This window comes from Aphis gossypii, chromosome X (assembly GCF_020184175.1).
Source record: "Aphis gossypii isolate Hap1 chromosome X, ASM2018417v2, whole genome shotgun sequence".
Classification (NCBI taxonomy): domain Eukaryota; kingdom Metazoa; phylum Arthropoda; class Insecta; order Hemiptera; family Aphididae; genus Aphis; species Aphis gossypii.
The window spans coordinates 24,785,539-24,798,575 of NC_065533.1; the positions used below are offsets into that span (position 1 = coordinate 24,785,539).

Below are 13,037 nucleotides of genomic sequence, written 5' to 3' on the forward strand. Positions count from 1 at the left end.
ACACCGCGGGGTACTGTTTTTCCGCTCGTCTTCGCCGATTACGACCGCCATAAAATAATACCGTATAATACCATATTCTATATTGTAAAATTTCAAAAACTATATTAAGTCTCGACCGTAGATTTTTGATCGCGCACGCACTAAATCTGTATGCGATAATCGTGACACCGACCATGGCATTACGAAACAAAACCAAATTCATTATTTAATTATTATTGATCGTGGACATCGCGTCGTAAGAACCCGTCGGTCGGCCGACAGTTGATCCGTCGTCTTCGCTTTCAGATACCATGTAGTCGGCCCTACCCGTTTGAAACCACATATAACGCGGACATAAAATAAGTCGATATATGACGTGTGTATTACACTAGGTACCTATACTATGCGGTTTGAGTTTAAATCCGTTTCGAATTTTGTCGGTCCGAAATCACTCGATTTAAACGGATCGCGGACGACGAGAATGTTGCTCAACTTGGCCGAACCGCTGTACGGAGGAGGTAACGTATATAATATTATTATGGTTGTCGTATACCGCGGCTTATAATAATACGTACGCCGTCTTAAACAGTTAAATACAGCTGTCAGGTATTAAATTGTGTGCTACATACATTCTGTGGAGCTTGACGAGTAAACTAACAATATGCTCCAACTTTTCATATATAATAACTCGTTACAACACGGACACGCGTCTTATGCATTGCCTACAGTGATTGACATCGAAATCGCGTCTGCGTATGATACACAGCAACTATTATGGTTTATAAACGAGTCGACTATAATACGAACACTTAGTAGGTACCTGTTATTTTACAAGGGTTATACTTAAATTTTTCTAATCCATAGCCACCGTAAAAATAGCTATGTAAATACAATATAAGTTATAATTTATAAACAACAGTTGCAGGGTCATAATACATATGAAACTGTCGATTCCTATAGCACGATATATCATCGATATATGGATTATCATATAACACATAGAGTATTTTGTGCATCTTATATGAGCCAATCTCAAAGTCCCGTAGTCTTTGAAAAACGCGTCTTTGGATCGGAGGTGTTTAATTCGTGTATCGAGATTTATATAGATTGAAATATTCTCAACCGAGATTTTATCGCTTTACCGCAATATGAAAAACTAATAAAAAAAAAAAACCCAAAACAGTATAAGTCAAGAAATCATAGAAAATGAAGAGGTTTTCTTACGCGACCGTTTTGACCCCAACGACTATTTCGCAAAATTGGCAAGTCGATGCGTTACCGACGGTGATATTATTAAACCACTACTCCTCCTGCAGGTTCCGTGTGTACCTACCGTTAATTAGTATAGTTGATATTTGTATAGATTTATACCGTGCAGTATCATGCACATAATATGATAATTTACCTAATCAAATTGTACCTCTGATAAAAAAAAAAAAATTATATTTATTTAAAAAATAATAAACAAAAAAAGTTAAAAATTAAATATTTTAAACTTCTCGATTACAAACAGTTATGTAAAAATTCGAATTTCGGTTACTATTTATTCAATAATACCGTTAGAAATAATACGTTCTACGTGGATCACAAGAGACGTGCAGTTCCGAGTCAAAAATCGCAGCCTCTCAAACTCAGCGTAGTTTGTAGCCTTTTCGAAATAGCCACCGCCGGCACGCATACCTCCCGATTGCCGCGACGACTACTTTCGACCGAACCGTTTAAGCGTCGACTAAGTGTCGCCATTGACTGCGTACACAATACCTATACAGCACTATAGCTTATTATAATATAGTGTTATGATTATTATACGCTAAAACGACTACTGCCCCGTAGTGACCATTTAGACCGTATTATAAAATATAAGTATACGTTTACGTCCTATACCGTTAACGGTCCGTCCTTTTCACGACGGATTACGGTGCGCCTCCTCTGAGTGGCTCTTGAACGTAAAGGACACGCGCACTGCAGGTCACCGTTAATATTATTATTCACATGCCTCTTTTACGAGGCTTTTTTTTAGAATTTCTTATACATACGTATTGTAATATTGTACGATAATACTAAGTTTGGAAAGTCCGAGTAGGACATTGATAAAGTATACGCACGACGTGTAAATGTCTATAATATTATAGGTGTTATGCGTTTTCTGAGCATATTATACGCACAGCGTTAAACGGTCGATTGGACATTTTGGATCGGTCTCCACGCAATCACGAATCCGAGCGATTCGTATAAGACAGGAGCGTCGTAAATATTTCTCGACATAAAACGAAATATTATATCAAATAAATTGATATGTTTGTTTAAATAGAAACGTTTTATGATTAAAATTAAATTTGGTACCGAACCGACCAAGCGGCGGAATACATTATAATAGAACGTATAGTGATAATAATCGTCGGTTTTTATTGTTTGTCGTGGACGATTTCAACAAGCATAAATAATACACACACAAAAACTAACACTAACTGCGGATAACAAATTGCCCATAATAATGCCAATGAGGATACACATTGCATACGTTTGATTATCGATAATTATGAATCATGATATTATACAATAATAACACGTATTAATAGGGATGACACGCGTAAACTATAATAATTTAATTTTTTTTACGATAATGATTAATCAGTAGAACACAATGATAGAAAATGTAATTGAATGGAATTATTAAGCCCAATAAACCCTACAGCAGTATGTATAGCTGTGACTGAAATAAATAATATTATAAATTCTAAAACTCGGTAGGCCGATATCTTTTCTATCCGGCGCTGTTGGTGCAATAATATTTAAATAAAGTACTTTAAATACTTTTATCGACTATCACCCGTGGTTGAATATTCGCATATACTTTATATTTATATATATATATATATATATATATGTATATGTGCTCGTATTATTTAGTGTAACACAATAATTTAACATTTGCTTGATAAAGTTTATGCAGCTTAACTTACATTGAATTTGAAATACATAACAATACTAGATAGTATAGGTACCTATTTGATAAAATTCATAATTTATGAAATATTTAAGTTATCATTAATATGTATAAAATAATATAAAATATGATGTTTGTCCAATGTCCATATTGGTTCAATTTCTTATTTTACTAATGAAAACAGTAATGAAATATATGCGAACAAATCAACATGTTTTATAATACATAATATTATGTATTATTTGATTGAAAAACGTTTTATGCCTCTCTAACATAATATAACAAGTTGGTATTTAAAATTGGGTTGTTTCGTTTTTGAGAAAAATAAAAGTAAACGTGGAATGTCCTTGGTTTATCAACTACTAATAAAATGATTGTGAGAAAAATATATTTATGATTTTTGATTTCTTAGCCATAGTAGTATTGTGCAACCGCATTCTGGCATTCTTAATATTGCTAATCCACTAGTTCAATTTCAAAAACTGTCAACGCCGCGTGAGTTGGGAAACGATATTAAATGAACGATAATACTTAAATACTAAATTATAACTACTAAAATATTGTTATCTCTAGTTTTACGTCAGTGGATGTAATTCAACAGTATCCTGAATTGTCCACTCGTAACGATTAAAAACTCGTCAAGATATAAAACCAGTAATAATACATCGCAATATATATATTTACAGCTGATCTTATTCAGTCAAGTCTTGTAAATATAATAATATGTATACACGATATCGACATGAATTGATGGCAACAGTACGAACTACGAAGTATAAGCTATACACTGCGGCTGACTATAATATTATAATAGTTTATGTTATAGTTAAATGACAGTATATTATAATATTAGGTGAATATTCGTGAAAAGGGTCTGGTCTCGCAAAAGGTGTGTAATTTGTAAAATGAAATGTTATGCTCTAATAATATGTTCGCTAAAAAAGCCTTTATAGACCAAAAGTTTCAAAGGGTCCCGTCGACATTTGCAAACTAAACGACTGTTAAATCCGCCACCGGAAATACTTAAGTGATTATCACCACCCACGGTACGGAAGTTGCAGTAAATATCTATATATAAAAAAAAAAAAACAAACCAAAACCAACTAATCACTGCCGTTTCGTCGCTTTCGAATACAATAACAATAAACAGACACCCAACACCACTTCAGTAGACTTCGGCCGCTTAAAGTATTATACAGGTATCGACTATTGGCCTTATATTGTTATATTATGCGATGAAAGTGAAATTAATACAAGTCACCGTTCGGCCTTTGTCGTCGTGTTGTTCCGGTAGACAATATTCGCATTGCATAAAGCAAATTTATTGCAATATATACTATAGGTACTCGCTAGAACAATAATTGTTTTAACTACCGTAAACTTGTAAGCACATCATGACGTGATTTAATTTGTTTTTGAAATATGTTTCAGGTGACTTTACAGTTTTATTACATAATAGGGAGGGAGCTCGAGTTTCACGTATAATAGGTATTTATTATTCAGTTTGATGCTTATTATATAATATCAGTGTATAATAATATTTAAGCGGGTTGACTGCACAGTGTTCGGTGTACAACAGTGCGCTTTAAACTTCGCGTCGATTCATCATCATGACGTTTAGGCATACCTATGAGTCTAGAAATACTAAAACGTAACAGGATCGTCGAAGAGAACGCAAATAATATTATGTCGTTTAGAGTCTCCGTTTCAACGATATAATAATACGTTTGATCGATATTCTTTGAGATACCTGTGCGTTTATTATTATTTTGTAGGTATATAATAATGCGTGCCTAGTTTTTCGATAGAGCGTAAACATTTGCTGTTTGGATATCAATTGCATTATATTACATTAAAATTTTAATAATTTAATTCGTGTACTCAGAACCCGTGTACACGTCGAACCAGTACGTGGTATTTTTAAACTAAATACCTATTTACTTTGTGCTTCTATATAATCGTCTGTTCGTTCACGTTAAAGTCGACTGCCTCGTATTACGGTTTGTTTACGATTGACATTTAGTGGCATCGTAATATATTAAATTTCTATGAAATACAGCAATGTGTATAAGTACATTTCATTTTTGTATTATTTTTTTTTTCAATATTACAATAATATTCTTAAGTTGTTGCGCCGGTAATTTCGAAGAATTGTTATTATTTCGGTGGTTTTTGGTATTTATGAGGTCTTCCCGAGCGATCACATTCAACAACCCAAATGCATCGCGGTGATCTGCACTGCCTCAAAACAATTCTCATAGAATCCTATATAATATACAGATATACTGAGTCTGAACTAAGCACTCGAGGTACGTATAAGATTTATGCTCTGAGACACGTCATAAACGTCATGTTAAAAAATGTATTCGTATACTGTTGTAGTACACTGGTTATTGTTTTTATTAAAGCGGTTATAGAAAAAGGTTTACAAAACCTGATAGTGAATGGCTAAATTAAATATTATAATAAAATTAATAATTATATCACCAAGTGGGTAATGGGTGATTTTTTTAGGATGTTGTGATTATTAGTGATAAGCGATATTATGTCGTTAGTAAGAAATTTTCATTAAGAAATTTCGTATCAATATTCTTTTAATGATTGTTTATATTTACATGTACTTTGTTGATTTATGGTTTATTAGGGAATATAGTTAATTAAAATAAAAAAATAAAAAATTATATACATTTTATTGAGTCGATTACTGAGATTAAGAAGAAATAATAAAATGATAAAATATATATCTAAATTTGATTTAAAAATATTTTAAACTTTTAAAATAATATAAACTTATATTTATAAGGAAAATTAAAAATTAAATTAGGTAGGTACATACTATACCAAGAAACATAATGTGTTAAACAGTATAGTAAACCAAATAATTAATTCGTAACAATCGTATTGTAACCAATATATTTTTATTTATGAAATAACCATTGAACGTGAACTAAGAGTACTCAGAATAAGCACTTTGGTGCGTTTATTGTGTATAAATCGGTCGTTATTTCAATGCGGATCGTATACGCTTAGAGTTGGTAATACGTAATACTTAATATATACAAACCACGAATCATGTCACAGATTTAACAATAATAACTCTATAAACAAGCTAAAATATGCGAGCCAATATAATATGAGGTCGAGGGCTTAATTACTACTATACACAGATTTTAAATACGCAAATGTTTACCTTCCTCGCGGGTCTCAAATGGCGCTGATGCGTTGACGTTTGAAACGCGTGTGAAGGTAGGTACCTACCTCGTTATCCAATCATACATAATATTATAATGATAAGTTATTGTAATTTCCTGTTTTGTGGCAATTATAATTTGCGCCGTTATAATATTCATAACTTTGTGAGTCATAAAAAATAATAACAAACACTAAGTATAGGTACAACGTGTGTACTGAATGGATTACCGGTTGATCAATTAAATACCGTAGTACGATACCAACCGACTATATACCTAACATTATGTTATTATAATATTAGTTAGTTAAACACGTATTATATACGCCGCGATCCATTTAATTAAAATAAATTGTACTAAAGTATGTAATATTTTTTTTATAGATAACTGAAAAAAAAAATGGTATTTTAGTAAATTGTTTGGCCATATGGATAACCCAGATAGGTATCACGGTGATATAAAACTCTGGGAACGTACTATTATTTTAAAGTGTTATTTTAAAAATCATAGAAATTGGCTCGAAATGTTAGAAAAGCTAATTAAATACACTTAACCCTTTCGATTTAATTATGTGGTACATTCTTTTCTGTCAGAACGACACTATTCCCTTTTAGCCGATTTACTTTTACAAGCAATTTTAAAAGGTTCGATATCCTACTGCTAAAACTTTATAAAGGTAAATTCACTTTTCCATCATAATGAAGAAGTGTGCCCGACATTGCTATAAGTAAAAGTTTCCTTTATACGTGGTCTTCAGCAATTCGCCACAATACAATTTCTCATACATTTATAGTTATTTCCCAAGTGTCATCAATAGTTATTTATTATGGGTTCTTTCATCAGTTTTCCTTGTCATGGTTTTAATTTTTAACACGTCGTATCGTTATACTAATTATGTAATTTTGAAAAATAATGTATATTACTTACAGGTACAAATAATAAATAAGCAATGAAGGTCCATACACATGACCGTAAAATATTATTGTGTTGGAGGTGACGATAAATCGTGTCTGTCTGCATTTTACCGACATTATGACGATGGTGAATGTGTGTAAACTATTAAGTATAAACAAAAGTCAAAAATAAATAATATATATATATATACGAGTATATTGGAACAATTTTATTATAGTTGGTTATCATTGACAATATTATTATAAAAATTATGTTATAAGTACCTTACATTTGTATGTATGTATAATTATCACAGTCATATTAATTTTTTCATTTTATATAATAAAATTGAAAATTCAAATAGAAAGTTTTGTAAAAAACCCTGATAAAATGTCTTGGCTTCACGGAAAGTGAATCGATAGAAATTTTAAATGTCTAGAAAAAATGGTAAAACATCATTTTTACGCGACAATTGATTATGTCCATAAATGCATTAAAGTCGTACCTACAGGTAAATTTTATTAAATGTATAATGTATAGTATATAGGTACGTTCGTTTGTAAAATTGTCTATTATTGTTATCAAACAGTTGTTGATAAACTCAAAATTTCGGATCGAAATTCTCTAGTCCGGCGCCGAGTATTTTATTATGTGGTGTTATAACTAATAATATATTATAGCTTATAATAGCTTATGTAGGTACTTACTTTTAATGTGCGGTCCAAAATCACGCCACACGTAGGTACCTCCGAGTTTGAACCTGAACGGTGTGCGCTATGTTTATAACGTAATATATTTTACCGTAGTTATAACAAATGGTGAATCTAAATCACCTTTAACGACGATTATCGATCGATCTTACCCCGACCGTTATAGGTGTTATATAACTAGTAATAACGTAACGACAACAGGTTTATACGAGTATTTATGTGTACGTATAGCTCGAAGAAAATTAAAAAAAAAAAAAGAAAAGAAAAGGAGATGGTATTTGCGCCAATATTTTATTACTCGTAATTGGCGCCAAAATAAAAATGTATAATATGTACTTTGCGCCGCATCTAAAAATCGATTTTTGGTAATTTGCGGCACAACAGAAAACGAAATGGAATGTATAATCCGCGCCACACTTTCAAATTCGACTGTTGGAATTTACCAGCTGATAAATTTAGTATTTTACTGATATCGCGTCAACTATGCGCTATAATATCGACGCGTGCCCGATATAATATTGTTGTGGTCTACTAAGGTATTAGAGACGAGGTCGATTACTATCTAATAAAAATTATCAATTTATTGTCGAAATATCGAACAATATATTGAACAACGGTATCGCGATATTTACAGTTAGTCCGATATTATTCGCGTGTGCGTTCACTTTTTACATTTTAGTAATGCATGTATAAATATAACCTAACCTAACCCGGTGACATTATTAAAAGTGCCAAAGACAAATATATTTGTTGTTATTTTAACATTTTACGTATCGAAAAATTCACGAGTTTAAAAATTATTCAATAATATGGCGTTGTACTATCAGTACTTTCACTATAAAATTGATAAAGTATCTTTAGAAACTATTTTAAAAATAGTTTAAAAACTGTAAATGAACATAGCGGTCACTATCAACTTAAGTACCTATAGACAGAAAAATGTTTTCAAATGGACGTAAGAGAAAAGCTATGGAAAATCTGTATACTAAACAAAGTAAGATATTACGAACAAAAATTTCTGAATATATATATTTATCTATGAATATTATATATTATATATAACTGACGTCAATGAACAATTTTTATTAATCAATGATCCAAATTATCATGTAATAATATTTTTTATGCAGTACAAATTTAAAAGCCAATCTGAAATTATTTACACGAATGGAACTTTTGAATATTGCCTCAAATTATTTGTGTACCTAATATTGTTTTCTTTGCATGGTTTACACGATGATTATTATTGTAACATAATTATATAATATACAACTTTTATTATGGGTATACTAATATTTAAATATTTATTTACTATTAAGTTACTATCAACCGAAATTTCCCTTATTATTATTAGTATTTTTAGTTTTTTTAAGTGGAACAAATTACAATTTTTGTAGGTAAATGATTACACGATGCCTTTTATTTAGTATTATGAGGCGCGAATTACCACAATTAATTTTTAGATAATATTGCGCAATATACGTATATATTTATTCATTTATTTTTGCTCAAATTCCTAAAAAAATATAGTGGGCGATATCTACAAAAAAAATTTAAACTAACGGTGGTGTAAAGCTATAGACGTTGTTAACATATTTTATTTCATTTTTTTAACCGAATTATTTCTTCTATTCGGTAAAAAAAACACTTGATGATACAAAATTATAAAATATCATTGAAATCATATTTAAAATTTTAATAAATTTTGAAATGAAACTATTTGAATTTTAGAGTCTCATTGACTTGAGAGATGGTATACTATTTTAGTTTTTTTTTTTGCACGATATCATCAGTTATATACAATTTTAATATTTCGGGTATTTCGATCAGGTTTTTTGTTGAGGTTTTTTGTATTTTAATTGCAATATTACATATTTTATAAAATTTAAAGCTGAAAATAGATAACCATTCATTGATGCGTTGATTCAAATTTAGAATTTATTTATATACCTGACATGAATAAATATTTATGAATATTTTTTTTTGTTTTTCTCGTACTTGTTTATATAATACATTTTAACATTAAATTGAAAATTCACGAATGTGAATAAAAGTGGCATTTGAAGAATAGTCGTAAACTATAAATCATAAATTATAATATAACATTATATACGAACAGATTTTAAATCAATCGCGGCAATTAATAATAAATAATCGAGGTCTCTTCTACCATGTGTGTATATATTAAATTGTATTTGATAAACGTATAAGATGTTTTCTAATTTTTACAACACGCTGCATATCTTTTAACTTTTTGTTTAGTAATAAATTATGAAAAACATTGTAATTATAACTTTCGTATTTTAAAAATTTGTTTCTGGTGCTAATACAATATGCACAGCAAGAATACGTAGATACCTCACGCTGTCCCTGAATTTTTATTAACTTTTACACAGTATTAGCTATATATAAATCTACACGTGTTTGAGATTAACTTTATAGTTTCTCGTTATTCATTATACGTTTAACCTTTAGAAATAAAAAGAATTTATTTTAATTCAGCTTTGCGTTTTGAGACTCGAGTAAATTATTTGTAATCTATTTTATATGCAGATTCTTCATACGCATACATAACAGATACCTTACAAGGTGATGATTATTTTTAACCTTGTGTTATAAACTTAGGGCTATATTTTTTTCTGTCAGCTTAGGTATATGCTTTTGTAAACATTTATACTTGGTAAATATAATTAAATGTACCTACTTAGTAGTTAATCATTTATTCTGTGATGGCTTTAGATTCTGAGTAGAGTGTGATGGATTTATTGATTTTACAATGATGTGTTTTTGTTTTGTTTTTTGTCCCCTTATTTGGGTTAGTAAAAATGCTTTGATTTTTAACTCAGGGATGAATTTTGGGTTAGAAAATTGGATCTAGTTAGTAGTTGTTACTTTACAGGATCAAAAGTAAAACCATTTCAGTATTTTTGTCAAAATAACCGTGAAAAACAAGGAAAAAAAGATAAGGAAAACACAAAATCTTACGCAAAACCATTTTATAATAAACTTTTGTGCATCAAAGGTACATACATCATGTTATTCTATATTTTTATACATAAATTAAAAATTAAAAATCTTAATGTTATGCACTAAAATAAAATAAAACTATTCATATTATTATTGTTAATAATAATAATAATATCTAGTTATTTATTAATAAGTGAAAAAACCATAACAATTATTTGAGACTCAAAAAAATAAATGTCATTGTTTGTAAAACACTGAGGTCTAAAAATACACCTACCTTATACGCTATAATATAGACTCTATAGTATTTACGTACAATTGTAAATTTATGTATCTACTATAGGTAAATTATAGAAGCCATATGATTACTATAATGTATGTATAATATATTATTATAATCTAAAATATACATTTATTTGGATTAAAACAAACGATAATGACGGTCTGATTTTCAAACAAGCTCACTTTCTCTTCTTTTGAAATTATTGTTATGGTTGTTTCACCGATAGCTTTTAAATTGGATTCTTTTGTTTCAAATGTATACTGAACTGACTTAAGTAAATCTATTGGATAATGGATTTAGTATACAATTCAATAGAATATTTTGTCGTCGATGAAAAAAATATAATATTGTAGCATGAAGTTCAGGCACGCTCAGCTTTCACCTTTGCCACTACGATCAGTTATTGATATGAACGCCGTAGATCCGATAATTATTATACAACACTGTCCGTTAATTTGTTAATCGTAATAAGCGCTGACAAGTTAACAAAAAATAAATAAAATAAAAAAATACAACGGTTAATTTCATAAATGATTTTAAACTGCAGTATTTTATTTTCGAAGAGTTATTTAGAGCTATTTATTTATATGTCTTTGCAATTAGTAATCTGATATAAACTGCAAACTATAGTGAAACGAAGCTGTACTAGCATTAATTAAATATTATAATAGTTACTGTCACATAGCCTGTAGATAATCGTGACGAAAAGTGCACTGGAATCTCTTTTAGAATGTAAATACTAATAAGAGTGTATAATGAAACGTTACAACGTTGGATTTACAGTTCTACGTTCAAAATCATTGCTTTACTTCACTGGAATTATAAAAACAAAATTCTGTGTATCTACGTCTTACGTTCTGTAGGTAGTTAAAAGGCAAAGATAATTATTTAATGAATGTTTAGGCATAAGGTATAAGGAATACTCAAACAGTATTTTATAGTTAAAAATGCAATTCAACCGTTCTAAATCAGAAATGATTTGCTGAAACCGTGATTTCAGCTGTTGGTAAATTAACAATTTAAAGCGCCCACAAGACGTGTTGAATAATAAATATTATGCAAATTTGTTGTAATTTATGAAACCGAAATATAACTCAAAACAGTCAAAACAATTAATATATAATGCGTCGTCTCGTATATTTGGTTTCAATTAGTAACATTATATTGTGGTAAATATTTGAAGTAGGTTAGTGGAGCGTAGTATAATGAGCTGATGCAGATGCAGTTAACATAAATTCATATGGGCCACATATTGACCTATAATGTACGTATACAGATACTGATACTTCCGAAAAGAAGCTAGTGATAATAAACGAATTTTGGGTAAGTCATCATCTGTCACACTCAAGACCGGCAATGATTGTTATTTTTCGAATTTTATACGTTTAAAACAGGTATATACGATTTTGATTATTAATTTACTGCGCATTTTCAAATGTACGTACCTATAATATAATATTAAAAATTGCATTATGGCATAATGATTCTTTTTTCAATAAAAATATTACAGTCACTTAAGATGCTTAAGTTATTTGCATATTATATAGTTTTACAAAAAAGAATTTTCAAATATTATTTATTGTTTGTTTATTTGGTTTTGGGTTTTTTGGGAATACCAACAAAAATGTATGTTGGATTTATGAATTTTTTGAAGATATTAATACATATCGAATGGTGAGGAAATTTGCTTGAACTTTATATTGTTTTTAAATACTTTCTTTAAAAAATATTATTGATTAAATGCAAGGCTGGGCATTAACGAGTTAATAAGTTAAAGTTAAGTTAAAAAGTTAAGTTACTTTTAACTAAGTTAATTAACGAGTTACTTTTTTTTTTAGAAGTAACTTCTAACTTAACGAGTTACATTTTTTCCGAAGTTATTCAGTAACTAGCGAGTTAATTAATTTTATTGGTACGGTAAGTTAATTTTTTTCCTAAACCACAGATTTAAAAGAAATTCAATTTTGTACAAATTAATTTTATAAAAAAAAAAATCTGAAATTTTAAATATATTAATTAATAATTATTAGACAATAATTTATAAAAATAATTATCATATGACATAA

General features: G+C 29.4%; 1 protein-coding gene across 2 annotated transcripts in view; it reads left to right on the plus strand.

Annotated features, from left to right (window-relative positions):
* The window catches only part of LOC114124524 (scavenger receptor class B member 1-like), an 86,307-nt gene continuing 73,270 nt past the window's right edge, over positions 1 to 13,037 (plus strand). The window contains exon 1 of one of the 2 annotated variants that reach the window (XM_050206195.1): positions 1 to 497. In XM_050206195.1, the coding sequence (XP_050062152.1) occupies positions 383 to 497 (115 nt within the window). In that variant the 5' untranslated portion in view covers positions 1 to 382. Of the gene's footprint in view, positions 498 to 8,607; positions 8,716 to 13,037 lie in introns of those variants that run through there. The other variant, XM_027987804.2, reaches the window with a different exon arrangement.